This window comes from Glandiceps talaboti, chromosome 4 (genome assembly GCF_964340395.1).
Source record: "Glandiceps talaboti chromosome 4, keGlaTala1.1, whole genome shotgun sequence".
NCBI classification, from domain to species: Eukaryota; Metazoa; Hemichordata; class Enteropneusta; family Spengelidae; genus Glandiceps; species Glandiceps talaboti.
Genome location: NC_135552.1, coordinates 19,919,520 through 19,935,829, shown reverse-complemented (window position 1 = coordinate 19,935,829; position 16,310 = coordinate 19,919,520). Strand labels below are relative to the sequence as shown.

The following is a 16,310-nucleotide window of genomic DNA, read 5'->3' as shown; positions in this document are numbered from 1 at the left end:
TTAACATCTGGCACTAGAGGTTTACTTTGTTTCCGTATTTGAACTATTTCAATATCTTTGCAGGTTGTCTTCGAATGTATTGTGGGCGAAGGTTTATATGGAGATTGTGCAATCGATGATGTGGTTGTTACCCCTGAATGCATACCTTACAGTGGTAATCTGCCTGTAGTTCAACCAGAGCCAACTCCTCCTCCACGATGTCCCCATGGTCAGTTCGATTGCAATGACGGTATTACGTGTATACCAGACGAGCAGAGATGTGATTTCCGAGAACACTGTCCTAATGGATATGATGAAGCTATTTGCGGTAAGATATGCTTGTCTTCTTATTAGTTATTACATGTATCACCAGCTTGTTATTAGTTATTGCCCTTTTTATAGCCAGAATATTTGTCAATACAATTATAACCAACTTGTTATTAGTTAATATATTTATAACCAGTTATTCTCCAAACGTCTTCTTCATTCAACCGGAACATACTCGTGACCTAAGAGTCGTCACTAATTGTCTAGGGACAGGTAGTGTAGTTATTGCATTTACAACCAGCTTGATATTAGTTATTACATTCATAACCAGCTTTCCCTATCACACGAAACGTACAGTTCAAAAATGTTACAATTTATACAACTATGATATTTTATATGATTGACAATAAATTTGGCATTCAAAATGCTGGCTATAGATGGATTTCTAGTCGGTTAGGTCTGTTTACAAGGGGACTTGCAGTGATCACGTGAAACAAGCAAAAATACGACTATTGGTGAAAAATACGCCTCCCTATGTGCAGGGCTCTCGACCATTCAGTATGCGAGATTGGTAACAAGTGACGTATTAGGTGTGTGATATGATATGGTATGGTATTGGTATGGTATGATGTGATGTGATGTGTTGTGTTGTGTTGTGTGTGCTGTTATGTTACATATGTGTGATATGCTGTAGTGTGATGTAATGTGATGTACATCAAATCATCATGATTTAATACACTTTTTGTCATAAAACCTTAGCATTTGGGTGTTTGAGACACACGCAATTCTTGTTCGAAACACACACAATCCTGGTCAAAAGACCTTAGCATTTGCCGTTTTGTGCAACAATTTACTCTAAAACAGGACACATCAAAAGATGCGTCAGTTCCAGGCGACAAAACAAACACTCCAGTCGAAACCACACCAACTTGTGTCTGCATCAACTCTCATTGACGGAACCCTTGATGTCTTCTGTTTTAGAGTAAATTGTTGCAGAAAACAACCAAATGCTAAGGTCTTATGACCAGAATTGAGGTGTTCGAAACACACTGAATCCTGGTCATAAGAGTTTAGCATTTGGGCATTTTCTGCAACAATTTACTCTAAAACAGCACATATCAAAGGGCCGTCAACACGGATTGACAGTTCGGGTAGTCTACAGGACGGGTGTTTTCGGTGACCAACACCCTGTACAATTCTGACTCTCCGACGCGTCGCGACGCCCCAGTGGCAGTGGCAGTCCTTCGATCATCGGTGGGTACCCCGGCTTGTTAGCGAAATTTCATATGTACCCCTTTTTCAGTTAATATTTCAATGAAAAAGACCCCCCCCCTTTTTATATAGTGAATCTGGGAGAAAATCACTTCTTCAAAAACCACATTCTTTCCGAAATCCGGGAAGTTGTACCTTAAACTAGCTCTGGATTTCTATGCTACGGGGTTTCGACACGTCGGGTAAAAACCCCGTAGCGTATAAATCCAGAGCTATACCTTCAACGACACCTAATCCTTACACTGAGAGAGAGAGAGAGAGAGAGAGAGAGAGAGAGAGAGAGAGAGAGAGAGAGAGAGAGAGAGAGAGAGAGAGAGAGAGAGAGAGAGAGAGAGAGAGAGAGAGAGAGAGAGAGAATGGGGCATCGTACCCATATTCTCGGAGGGTGATCTGAAAAAGTACCCCCTTTTTACGATTCCATGGACCTAGATGGCCGACGAGATGCGAAACATCCATTGGACCGCGACCAAGAAAACAGGTCGTAAATTGTGATATTGCGATTCTGAAGTTACTTTCACGGTAGTCATGCTCGCAGACGGTGTACGCGTTTCGCTCAAGGGACGAGTTACTCCGTATGCAAGCAGGACTACTATCACGGCAGAGTACCATCTAATTTGGATGAAGAATCATTGAAGTTTGAGCGTATCATACACCACTTTTTAAAATTTGATGTAGACACTGGACGTACGTACTCTACGAAAAGACACAGCGAGAGAAGGGTGAAAAAGGAGACACGAGAAACATCAGTGGAAAGCGGGGTCACCGAAAACACTGGACATCGCGTAGTAGACGTCTACTGACTGCTCGAGCGCTGTCTTCAACGTTGAAAGCGGCATTTGAGAGTTAATGTCAACAATTTACTCTGTTCGACAGACCAGAAGTTAGTGTGTCTTAGACACCACACGAAATTGTAACAGTGTGTAAAGCAGGATGCTTTGAAGAAGTCACCTCCGACTAACGCATCTTTTGATGTGTTCTGTGTTAGAGTAAATTGTAGCATAAAACGTCAAATGCTAAGGTCTTATGACCAGGATTCAGTGTGTCTCAAACAAGGATTGTGTGTGTTTCAAACAAGAATTGTGTGTGTCTCAAACACCCAAATGCTAAGGTTATATGACAAAAAGTGTAAGCCATCCATAGAAAATTCATGTCATACAGTTTCTGCCTACTAATCTCTTCACATAGGTACTTGTACGTTTGAGGAAAACCAGTGTGGCTGGAAGGACGCCAGTTCTGGAGTGTATGTCTGGGAGAGATATCATGCTGGCGATAATCCAACTATAAAGGCACCAAGTACAGATGGAACAGGCTCTACTGATGGTAATCTATTGTATGACTATAGTTATTAAGTAACAATCAGTAACTAACCAATTAATTAATTAATAATTAATTAATTAATTAATTGAAATAAATAATCAAACTTTTTAATGGCAAATTTTGATCACCACATAACGCAGTGGCCAAGGGAAAGATTGTTTGTCTCTAGGGGTAAGAATTTAGATAAACAATGTTATAAAAGGTGGCATTGTGAATTTTGTTTAATTAGCAAATACATGTAAGGTAGGTACTAGTAATTGGTATTTAACGAATTCACAGAGAAAGTTATATATACTTATATATTGGGATCGGTTGTGTGAGAGAGAGAATACCCCATCATATTTCGTTTCCGTCTTGAATCCAGCGGTAGAGGGACTCAGCTCAGAGAGATTAAATGAACTTTTTGTTTCGATTCTAGATGGTCCCGGAAAGAATAAAAGAAAATAAATACAATGTGTTACTGTTTTGCCACTTTGTAGTGACGGTATCCATTACATGTGTTCATTGCAGGACATTACATGATGGTCATTGGTGAAAACTCTTTATTCTATTTCATCGCCTGGCTTGTGACCGATACTAAGGGTTCTGTCGGTCGCAGTTGCAAAATGAGCTTTATGTATCATCTCCATGGAGACAACACAGGAGCGTTATCGGTACAATTGCAAGACCCGGACGAAACATGGAGGCTTTACATTATGTGGGTAGAGACTGACAATAGTATTGATGATTGGAGGAGAGCTGAAATCTTCATCGGTCAACATGGACCAGGCTGGATATTTGAAATCGAGTCATATCCATTGCTTGGTACCGTGGTTGGTGAAACTAATGATGCTTGTGTTGATGAGATAGAGTTTATTGATTGCCATCCAGACGATACCAAGTCATACGCTCTCGGTTTGTAACATTCATACTTTTTTTTTATACCATTAACAAAGCAAGTTTTCTTATGATACAAATATTGATAGATATTTGTATCATAATGACACAATTCTCTTTTGTCTTAAAAGACTCAATATGACAATTGCTAGATGATGTATACGGTGAGGGTTTGTGGTAGAGAGAAGGGAAATAAATCTTTCATTGGTTGGTTGGTTGGTTGGTTGGTTGGTTGGAAAATGTGAAATTTTGCTGGAATATATCGAAATCTGTGAACAGCGTATTAATGGACATACCAAAAGAAAGTGGCACTCACCTTCTACAATAGAAATATTATGAAGAATACAAAATGGAGAGTTACGATTTTCAAGAAACACGTTTTCTTGTCTTCCTGTTTCAATTCTTAGTTTGAGGAAACTGAAATGCAGGACAGATACTTTTTTGGTTCAAATTCTGATTTGGATTCACTTTGTGTACGAAGTCTGGCTGAATCATTGATTGCAGCAGTCCATTCCTTTAAACAGCATCGTTTATTTATTTATTGAACATTATTAGTTTCTGTTTTTTGACCAATCCTGTCCTATCATGTAAAATGCCACATTCTTTGTACGATGGGCTGTGGGCCATTACTGAAATAATAAACTACTACTATATTATAATGACAAACATATTAATTCGAATTAAAAATAATAATTAAAAAATGATGAAACTAAATTCCCTTTTTAAACTTCCGACCATATTTCTCTCCTATTGAAAACCTCAACTGTAAGACTTAATGTCACTGATGCTGACGGCATACATCAGATTGTGTCCCTCATAGAGCGATGACATATACATAAATAATTCGCTTAGTTACGCAAAGTTTAGCACGATATATATTTTTCACGAAATTTATGGGTGAAATATAGAAATTACAAACAATAAAAACTTAAATATCTATTTTTTAGACTTGACATGCGACTTTGAAAGCGGTACATGTGGCTGGCTACAAGAAGCAAACGACGTGCAAGTCGATGACTTTGACTGGGTTCGTATGTCTGGCGCTACGCCAGGCCAAGCAACTGGACCATCTATTGACCACACCCTTGGTGATGGAAAAGGTTAGTAGAAATATAGTACATATTGTATACTAATAAACCTGCATCACGAATGCGACAAGACTTAAAACACGGTCCTTATTATCACGACATGCTATAAGAAGCAGAGTTGTAGGAAATATTGGAAGACGTCGTTGTATAGAAATCTATAGAAGTTGTAAAGATGACCATATGATGCATATCTCTTCGAACGCTAACGTCGACATTTGCACCAGTGTATTAAACACTATATGGCAAACTGTTATATCATATATTAATATTGTGATAGTCTTTCGTCTTAGCCTTTCTGATTTGTCCTTCCAGGATCTTACATGGTTGCCCTATCTTCGGGAAATGAAAATAGAAGGGCCATTATGACCGTCTATCCACAGCCCGCAACACCAACTTCAGGTAGTTGTATCAGTTTTTGGTATCATATGTATGGTTCAACTGTTGGTACTCTAACTTTGTGGCAGGAACGTCTCGGCTGGCCATCAACCAGACTCTGGACTAAAACAGGAACACATGGCAACCAGTGGCACCTCGCACAGGCATGGGTTGACCAGTCAGATATTCAATTCCAGGTAATCGATGTACATATGCAATTATATGTTTTATGATGAAGTGGATAACTTAGTGACACAGTTCAAATAAACCTATTGAAACCCAAGTATTTGTTTGACTTAGGCCTAATACCCAACTCAGGGCAATGTGAGTCAGATCCCCATTTACATTTTAGTCTAACAAATCAAAATTGTGATGCGAGATATTACAAATGTTGTGAGCAACGGGTGTTTTTGTTACTATGAAAACAGAATGTCTATTATAGTATTTCGGGGTGGGTGGACGATATTTTTTTACATCTCATGTTTCTCGGTTACAAATTGCGCAAACGAAATTCAAACACTGGTAGCCCGCATGCAGATGAAATGTTACATTTTGTCTCACTGTTAACACAAGTGAAAGTTTTTGTGTTTGAACCTCCCTTCTTTCTTGCGACAGGGGTGTTGATGCAAGTTTGTGTTTACAGTGAAATAAATGTACCTTGCATCATTTTATACGCTTGCTTATACGTGTCTGTATTTTGTTTTATGTAATTTGTAACAAAAAGCAGTGTGTGAGATGTCAAAACATCGTGCTGTCGAATTGAAACTCAATAGTCAGTCTGATCTGGTAGTAGGTGTACCGTAAAGAGAAAAGTTAGTTTTACGACGATGCATATGTCAATGACCATTTCCCCCATTTAATTTGTTTTAGCTTCACTTCGAGGCAGTTATAGGCAATGGTTGGTCTAGCGACATAGGTCTTGATGATATTGTTTGGAGTGAAGGTCAATGTCCACCATCCCGTAAGTTCAAGTCAGAGTCTTTATCCATTTGTTTTGAATATTTGTACTATCGTGGTTATGTTTTGGACTGGTCCTTTACTTACTCGTAGAGGCACAGCGTATGAATATCTATGAATAACAATGCCACATGTTTAATTATAGTAGTCATGCTAAACAAGAATAATTATTGAAAACAGGTTTACAAATATATAGTAAGTGGTTTATTTACCCGAATGCATATAAAACAGGGGAAAACGCTGTACTTTTAGCCGGCGGAAGTGTTTTATAGAAAGATACACAATTTCAAATTCTCATTGTTTTACAGGTATATACCATAATGAACATAGCAACCGATTATTGAATCTGTTAAGTTACCAATGATTTGTTTGAAGGCTCTTTCTCATTGTTTTGTCAAAAGTGTTACAATGCTTTCTCTTCAAGTAGTTTGTTGCAGTGATTTGTAATTTCATGGGTGGCTTGTTTCAGCTGTGTGTAATTTTGAAAGTGGTTTTTGCGGTTGGGAACAAGCTGATGATGCAGATATGAGATGGAGACGAGGTCGTGATGGATCACGTTCCAGTAGTACTGGACCCGACTACGATCACACTCTTGGTACACCGGAAGGCAAGTATTCAAAGAAAAAAGACTGGATTGTTATAATCGCTAAATATTCAATTATTCTTTAAAGTAATTTTGATTGATTTAGATATTGCACTTTTTTACCCAGGCAATCTGTTGTTTTGGACTGGGAAAGTTGTGTATTTACAATGTAGTTTGACATCTTCAAGTCTTTCTTTATTAAATGTTCATTCTCCGTTTCTGTGAAGGATGGTACTTATATATTGAGACATCATTTCCACGACGACCTGGATGGGTAGCCAATATCTTGAGTCCTGTATATCCTGCCGGTACAACAGAGTGCTTCTCATTCTGGTATCATATGCACGGTAGACACATTGGTAGCTTGATTGTTGGTGTGAGGGATGTACTAACTGGTGGAGATTATCCCGTAGTATGGGAAAAACACGGTAAGTTTTCACATACTGTGACCATTTCTATTTACTAGTTCACTTCATATCTTGTTTGAAGTTGAAGTTAATTAAACCAATGTTTTGATAAGTGAAGGTCATTTCGCAATCTTTCTATCTGTTTGTCTGTCTGTCTCTCTCTCACCACACACACACAATGGAAATTGTGGTGTAATACAGCTTGAGTCGGTCTATTTTGAATTTTGGGGCAATGCTATTAACAAAACGTAAACCTCGTAGCGCATTATATAGAAATGTAGTAATATCTTTGAAGTACAGCTTACTGCCAGTGTGTCATTTTTCTGTGTATTGGTATATGGTGAAAAGGTATGCATATTACCATGACGAATCTAACAAAGGCCTAAAACAAACTGTTCGGTTCCGGTTACCCGACCGCATCTAGTTTTTCACGCCAACCCTAAATTTTTTTTTACGTATTCGAGAAAAATAATGAAATCGCAAACAATTCTGAAGTCTCGCAAGAAATAGTGGATGCGGAAACTGACATGAACTTAAAAAACACATATACAACCGTTCTTTCAATCTGTAACGGCTGTACGTCTGGTACGAAGAAACCAATAACACAAAGACCACATGGAAAACAACGGAAAACATTTCGACCATGGCCAACAGTTACAATATAATATCCAGATTTGACCCTGGCCAAGGTACTATGACCCGGGTCTGAACTTATTTCATCCCAGATCAAGTTTCTGTTTTCGATGTATATCTTTCCTTGATCTGACAGTCCACTATGAACGTCTTGTGCATAATCAGTGTTAGAGTTATTTTGTACAGAGTTATTGGACTGACCAGGTAAAATATGTGGGACGATGATTTCCGATGCGAGTCTCAAAGTAAAAAGCCGGTCTCATGTGAAATAATACGTGTCTAAAATAAAACAAAACTTCTAAAATAGAGCCTGAGGGTGATCAGAACCACACATTTCTTTGGTTAGACCTAACCATCCTTTTCTCCCTTAGGTGAACAAGGTAACATGTGGCGGTACGGACAATATGAAGCTTGGTCTGATAGAGATTACCAAATTTTCATGAAGGGAGTTAAGGGTGAAGACACCAAGGGAGATATCGCTATTGATGACTTGTACCCACATGAAGGGCCATGTGGAATCACAGGTAACGAAACGTTCTCAAATTCATAAGTTTTCAGTCTGATCTGTCCAATAAAGGCCTTGGAGAAAAGTCTATTGTAATTAGGGGTTGAGATAGAAATTGTAAAAAATTATATAAATAGAATCAACGAGTGACACCAACTGGTTCAACATGACCTTCCTTTGATCATGTCACTACCCATGAAGACCAGGGTAGGTATTTGTATCTTTATACATGGTAGTAAGTAATCAAGTAATTGAACCACGTCACAGATTACGCAGGGTATACCTCCACACCTGGTTTAGCTACAACTGCAGATCATAAATCACTGAAAATACTTTTCTGTAGTATCAATTAATGATTTGCCTAATCATCTGTCGATCACTAGTCACAAGAAGACGTTCTCTTCTGCATACACTTGGTCTTAAGAAAACACAATTTTCGTCTCTAGGTCACTGTACATTTGACCATTCGGTATGTGGCTGGACCAATGACAGAGACTCAGATGACTTTGATTGGCAGCGTACCAACGGAAAGACACCAACTGGTTCAACAGGACCTTCTTATGACCATACCACTGCTCGTGAAGATCAGGGTAAGATCTCTCACTTTCATTGTTTGAAATCCTAGCATTTTATTGATATTGATGAACTAGTAGACCTGATCACCATTTGTCAGTGACTCGATCAAAGCGTTGTAATATCTACATCAGTCATTTATGCCATCAACACAGGGTCTAGTTATAGAATTTTATCAAGTTAGGTGATGATTGATATGGAAGCCTTTAGTAAATTACAGGGGTGATCAAACGCAGTCTGTCATGTAAAATGTGACCCTCTCCGACTCCATTGCTCAAATCCGACCCTCCCCTAATTTACTTTCTCTAACACATGACTTCTTCATATTCATTTCAAAAGCATGGGCTAACATGCTGTCAGACAGAAAAGGGACCCGGGTCTGAGATGCAGTGGTGGGGGACTTGATCATAACGCTGCCACCGCATTCATAATTGTAATGAAATTTGGTGTTCGCCACTATTACCACCAAAGTGAGTTTGGGTGGAAGCATTGCTTTTAATCCCTGTTCTTGGATCTAATTGGCAGAGCTAAGGCTGATACCCCCTACGTAAAAGATTAGACAATGCGCTACCGACATTGCCTGCATTAGGAGTGGGGGTGGGGTGGGGGTCCAACATTCCTGCTCAACGACATTATCCCCATTGTACCACATTACATTGTATTTGATTTATCTCCCATGAGACCCACCCCTGTCCTCACAAGTAACAATTGCAAGGTTGTTAGTAGCCATTTCCTCATGTTCTGATATTTTGATTGAGCCACGGTGGTAGTGGTGGGATGTGGATATGACACTGGTTGAAAGCCCAAATCACAAAAAAATGCAAAATTAAATGAAAATAGTCATGAAATAACCCTAACCCTCTTCTGATCTCAGTTAAATGTGGCCCTCTGAGGAGAGCCGATTTGTAAATTCTGACCACAACGCCAAAAACACATCCACCACAGCCCTCTCCACTTGTAATTATTAAAGGTTCCCTAACATTCCTTTTTGGACAAATATTCTTTCAGTTCAAGATAGACTACAAAAGTGAAACATACAGTATACTGAGGTACCCAGAGTCCATCTTTGTTGTCAGTGTTTAATCTCAGTATTAAACATTATTCACTTTGGTTAATGATTTATGTATATGTTGTACTGTCATTGACATTGCTATCGACAACTTTCGTTAGTTTTGCAGAAAACACCAAGTCACTAACAACTAACATATATTGTCTAGGTCTCTACATGTACACCGAAGCAAGTGCACCCGTGTCAACAGGATGGAAAGCATGGTTTACCAGCGAACATTTTGACCCAGTCGCCGACGGCTGCTTTATTTTCTATTATCATATGTATGGAGATGGTATGTATGACTGATATATCACCATTTAAAGTGATTTGCCAACAACTTGATTTTCTTATTTCAAGCACAAATGTAAGTCGGATCTGCAGCTATGACGGTGCCGTAAAAGAGGCCGTGGTTTACGACGATGTGTGACGAAGAATAGAGTACAAACAGGCCATATCACCACAACTCTACGTTTTCTTCTTTTAGATATTATTAATATACTCTGACAAATTTCAGAAACTGAACATAGTAAACACTTCCTTTCTACAGATATGGGCACTATGCGTGTCTATATAATGCCGTCCGAAGATTTCAGTTCTCGCGCTACTATATGGGAGCTAACTGGTAACCAGGGAGACAAGTGGGTAGAGGTTAGACTTAACATCAACCAGCCCAGCACTGAATTCCAAATACTTATTGAGGGTATTGTTGGCAATGGAATGAGGAGTAACATGGCAGTTGATGACACAGAAATGTACTATGGACCATGTTCAGGTATGTAGTTTTGACAGCCTCCACAGTTGTGGAGTCCTTAGTATCGATAGCTCTATCTGAAACTAAAACATGGCAGTATTGTAGAATATCTACAGAAATGTTGATATCTTATTTCTTTACTTCTTTATTTATGCCCCTTTTTTCGACTTCATTTGCCAAGTGTTTATTAGTTAGGTGCTACATTTATTTGAGTTGTAGAATATGGGAGAGTGTGTGCTTAATGATTGGAACATCTGATACTGTATATTTATTTGAGTTTTTTTTTTAATGGGGATGTTTATGATTGGAACAACTTACACTGTATGATATTAACTTTTGGTTTAATTAGTCCTATAATATTTTGTATGTTTTCTAGAATATGTGGCACCGATTTATCCCACACCCTTGTCCTCATCAAGTAAGTATTCTTACATCATTTAGCGTCAAAATATATACATTCTGCATTTAGGAGAAACGAAGCATACATGAACATATATTATTCACAAAAAATGTTGAAGGTCATCCTAAAGTCTATTCTGCTATCTCTAAATATGCCATCATTAGTAGCTGTAACAGTGTTAACTTAGTTTTACTTGTATAACAACTTATATTCAACAGGCTTATTTCACATCTGTACCATTTTAAATCAATTTTGATGAGGACGATGAAATATTGAGCCATACATTTCCTCTGTGATTATGACTTGTAATTTTTTGTGAAATCCTTATTTGATATCCATTATCTATTGTTATTATTATTAAGGTTTTTTATCATAGATCCTCGATCAGATGATACTCTACTAATTGGTGTACCAATAGATGGCGCTGTTTACTACAACATTGTGTTCTTTTGTATTTATACCAGATACCGGAGCTATAGTTTTCACTGTGATACTGCTAACCATAATTATAATTTGCGCCCTCTGTGGTGTCTGGTATTACTACAGACGTAAACAGAATAAATCACTAGTGCCAGATGTCAGTTACACAATGCCGTCTATGTCATGGTATGTTTGTCTTCCAAATTCCATTTTTTAAGTTTCCGAAACACATATCTTTTTAAAAAAAATAAAAGTTTGAATATTGAATAAAAGGAGCGGTTGTAAATATGTAATGTTACAATATAAGCTTACCCCGTATGTATGTATGTATGTATGTATGTATGTATGTATGTATGTATGTATGTATGTATGTATGTATGTATGTATGTATGTATGTGCGTGTGTGTGTGTGTGTGTCTGTCTGTCTGTCTGTCTGTCTGTCTGTCTGTCTGCCTGTGTGCGTGAGTGCGTACGTACGTGCGTGCGTGCATGTATGCAGTTGAGAAATCTAATTATCTGTTCATATTCATGTTCGTAAGTACATTTCTCATCTAAATGTGTAATCGTAGGCATATCTGCTAAAGTACTAGAATTGCTACCTAATTCTGCCTCTATCTCCTATCAAAGATTAATCATTTACTCTTCATACCGTTCAGGTTCAAGAAGTCGACACCAGGCGGTGAAGGTTCCATGGAAAATCCAACATATGATAGCACCCCCTCTGTAAGTACATTATTCACCTGTTATCAATCATATATGAGGTGATGGTAGTTTAAGATTAATATTTTAAAATGTACATAGTGCAGTCCACACACACACACACGCTCACACGCGCGCGCGCGCGCGTGTGTGTGTGTGTGTGTGTGTGTGTGTGCCTGTCGCAATGTATACGTCGTGTTTAGTTTAGCTCTGAAAAGTAAAGATTTCAACTGAAAGAGAGGATTTGTACATTTCAAGATAAATCTCATTTTATTATTTCTTGAAAAGAGTGTATTATCATGCATATGATTAATATCATCTTCTGATGGGTTGTCAGCAATGTGACATTTAAACCTATTCATATTTGAACCCCCCCCCCCCCAGTTGAGTCTATCTACTATTAGATTTTATAATAAAATGTAACATTAATTTGTTCAATTGACATTTGTCAAGCAACACAGTGCAACCACACAACACTAATCAAGAACAGGTCAGTGTCATCTTCGTGAAGTGACGTGCAGTGTTTTCAGTTTGTGGTGAGGTCTGGTAAATCTTGTAGATTAGCTTGGTTTTGAATATAGATATGTGTCATTGGCGTTACGAACGGTCGGGCTAGTACATTCCGTTTATACCCGATTGTTCTTGGACAGAGTGGGTGCTGGTAAGACTTATTGATTGGTGGTTGGGTTGTTTTTATGATTTCTTGTTAACGTGATGGTTTAGACTGAATAACGGGGGGGGGGGGGGTGATTTTCTTTGTACTTGTATTAATGGTGGTTTAGCCGGAGTTGTGTGGTCGTCCGGCGCTTCTCAATGTAAGTTGCATGCGTGTAATACTTTCTAATACTCATCATAATGGAATTTTTCATAAACGAATTATTTTTTGTTTTCTTTGAAGGCGACACCAATACCGCCAACTACTAAAGACACAGCAGTGTTATACAGCGTAAGTGCAATAGATTGAAAGCATTTTCTGTATGTACCACAGTCGTTTATAGCATCCATATAAAAATACATGTATATTGTTTCATTTGCTAATTGACTACATTAGAAAGGTCGCATGCTAGGCTTGTAAGTAAACCAATTGAAAAGACAGTATACTTTTACACTTGATGTGAATGCTATAAACGAGTGTAGTACATACACAGAGTGCTTTACTTCAGTGTTACTCATAGTAATACGTATTCACAGACCGATTACGGGCACCGCCCAGAAGGGACTAAATAAATTGGCTTCATCGGTTGATGGCTTTTATTTACTGGCATTCACATTCTCTTCCATCACTTACACGTTATAATTTGATACAATAGTTAGTATTTGTGGAAAACCATTCTTTAAATGTGTTTTCCCCCTCAATTTAAAACCGTTTTTTTTTTCGATTAAAGTAGATTTCAATATAGTTTTGAAAACATCTTTCACACTAAGAGTCACTTTACTCAATATGCCTTTACCTTGTATACTCTAACGACACTGTGTATAACAGACTAAATTTTATGTTGATCGCACTTGACAAATTTGAAAGAACTCATAGCAGAATGTATAAGGTACATGTGTCACCCATTACAGCACACATATGTACATACCTTGACAATAAATTCATTTTACTCTGTACTTACTTGTTTTCAATCAAAGTGGTCGTATGGATGTAGAAATGATATTTATTTTGGATTTTTTAACAATTTTATCATGGCGTCCTACTTGACAAATTAATGTGCAACAACATTGACCATAAAGCCTGTGTTTGTAACCCAAATACATTGCAAAAAGTCAAAAAATGTGTGAAAGGTGTGTTATTGTATGTACAATACATTTTATATGCTTTTGCATTTATTGAGTTACAAATGACTTGGCATATGTTGTTTAACAGGGATTTCTGAAGTAGGAAGCTATGATGAAATTGTTTTAATAATCCAAAATCCAAAATAAATACCCAATCGTCATCCATACGTCCACTTTTAAGATCTAGCCAAGTATTCAAAGATCCTCTGCTCACTTCACGTAAAATGGTGACAATCCAGTTGCTGAGGCTTCAAATAATGAAGATTATGAACTTAAATCGAGCAATAACTGCTAAAATAAACATTAATAAATGTATTATATATATTTTTTTACAGAAGGATATAGCATCTACAGCGTGATCTTCCAACAAAGGATGCCCAATATACACGTATTCAGAGATGTTTCCAGTCCTCATTTTAAAAAGCTGGTATGAGATTATGGAATTTACTGCCATGATGAATTTTCTGACTTAAAATCTGAATCTATATACTGGAACATCCTAAATCAACGAATAGTCTGTTTACTATGAACCAAATTTATTGTGAATCAATTGACCTTTCTAGAAAAATGCTATTGAAGTAGAACGAAATTACGAAACCAATGATGTTACTTTCTATCTTTGAATAAAACACTCATTTTTGCATAACTGTCTTTACTATATTTAGCCAAAGGGGCTCATTATTTTGGGTTTTCTTCTGTAAGTGTACATTTAGTGATTCAGAACGTCAGCTCCATATAGTTTGTTAAAAGCTTGAAGCGCACAGAAAGGGCGTTGTGGGGGTATGTGTCATTTGTTCAAGAGCTTGAAAGCATGGAAAACAGACAATTTATATACGGGGATATGCTTCAAAAAAAAGCTTCACACTTTAAAAGTGTTATCAGTGCGTGTGGCATAGTTAGTATCTTGTATATCTTTCCTGACAATTTGATATCGAGCGGTTTCATTACTAATAGTATAATGATATATTAAATACCGTCTGTGTATTAATATTCAGAGTTTTTGTCATGTAAATAACAATAAAATAATTAATTGATTACGATCATGAATACTTTTGTCTTGGAAGTGATACACATCTTTTGATTGACACTGACAATGCTGGGTGGAAGGATTTTTTCTTAATAAATTGTGAAGTCCGAAATATGACAATGGGAAGTTAGATCTTAAAGTCGTGTGTGACATAACAAAAGAGTGATAGATTTATTAGTTTTAGCTCAGACCTCTATAGTGGTCTGAGGTTTTAGGAAAGAGTGTTTGTTTTGTCAACAGGGATGATGAACGTATCATTGGGACAGTCACAGTATTTACCTCACCATTTATTTACTGTTTTGTCAAAGTACAAAACAAAAAAACAAACAAATATAGTTTGAAATAAATTGTCAAAAATGAACTTTTGAAATAGATAGAATGATTCGGTAAAGAGGTTTCAGTTAATTGCCTCGACGGGTTTATGACGAGTCTTTCGAATTATTTGTCTTGATGACTTAATATCCAGCTTGCTGGTTACCAATTAGACGAGCTAATATCACAACCATTTTGCCGATTTTATAATCTTGTTCTCCTTTGTACTACTTATCACACGTTTCTTGCAATGTATGGAGATGTTACTTTGAATGACAATAAATTATGTAGTTGATATTTGTCATTTTGTGGTGACGTCATTTCTCTAACAACAAACTTTCTATCCAGATTTATAAGACATTGGCAGACGGAGACTGTTGGTTACTGGTGTCTTTCTGTTGAGTTAAAATGATATAATAATTATATTGAGTGACAGAACACATGGGGACTGGAACATAAATATGGCTCAATCTTGCCCGAGGACAGGCAGCAAAAGACTGCAACGACGCTCGAACCGGCAACTTGCATGATATTCCTAGCCGGCCCATCCAGTCAAATTGTGACCATCATTTGTTAGATTATCCACGGTATGATCTCAAAGCCAGGGTTTTTATTGGCGAGATAAATTGTCAAAACTGTTTGCACGACAATGCCACATGGGAACAAAGTTCAAAATAGTTCGTTACACCTTCGTCAAAAATCAATATGCATATCCCAAGATGCAATGCGGCTACTGTGGTTTCAGATATTAAATTTTACAAGTTTTGGGTACAAACATATATATATCCATTCTCATGGGAAGGAAAATTCAATGCCTTTTATTGAAAAAAAAGAATAGTGCAACACGAACACAACTTAATATAGAATTCTTGTCCAGACCTCTATTTAAGACACCAATACATTATGATTTTGACAGGAAAGGTTAACACCTGTCGTTAGTTTAACAGGCTATGCAGCATGTTTCCTACAGCCCCGCCGCATTCGGTTGCGATAATGTTTCCGCCTAAATTATTCGAACATTTCTTCTTCAATATCAAAA

The 16,310-nt window shown here is 37.4% G+C and overlaps 1 protein-coding gene across 1 annotated transcript in view; it reads left to right on the top strand.

The window, feature by feature from the left end:
• LOC144434288 (MAM and LDL-receptor class A domain-containing protein 1-like) overlaps nucleotides 1-13,117 on the top strand; it is a 33,521-nt gene extending 20,404 nt beyond the window's left edge. The window contains exons 19-32 of the mRNA XM_078122741.1: nucleotides 64-307; nucleotides 2,704-2,838; nucleotides 3,346-3,729; nucleotides 4,659-4,811; nucleotides 5,112-5,371; nucleotides 6,045-6,135; nucleotides 6,601-6,738; nucleotides 6,942-7,142; nucleotides 8,126-8,278; nucleotides 8,706-8,849; nucleotides 10,431-10,655; nucleotides 11,499-11,640; nucleotides 12,111-12,177; nucleotides 13,052-13,117. Of these exons, the coding sequence (XP_077978867.1) occupies nucleotides 64-307; nucleotides 2,704-2,838; nucleotides 3,346-3,729; nucleotides 4,659-4,811; nucleotides 5,112-5,371; nucleotides 6,045-6,135; nucleotides 6,601-6,738; nucleotides 6,942-7,142; nucleotides 8,126-8,278; nucleotides 8,706-8,849; nucleotides 10,431-10,655; nucleotides 11,499-11,640; nucleotides 12,111-12,177; nucleotides 13,052-13,117 (2,403 nt within the window). The remainder of the gene's footprint in view (nucleotides 1-63; nucleotides 308-2,703; nucleotides 2,839-3,345; nucleotides 3,730-4,658; nucleotides 4,812-5,111; nucleotides 5,372-6,044; nucleotides 6,136-6,600; nucleotides 6,739-6,941; nucleotides 7,143-8,125; nucleotides 8,279-8,705; nucleotides 8,850-10,430; nucleotides 10,656-11,498; nucleotides 11,641-12,110; nucleotides 12,178-13,051) is intronic.
• Nucleotides 13,118-16,310: the final 3,193 nt, after the last annotated feature.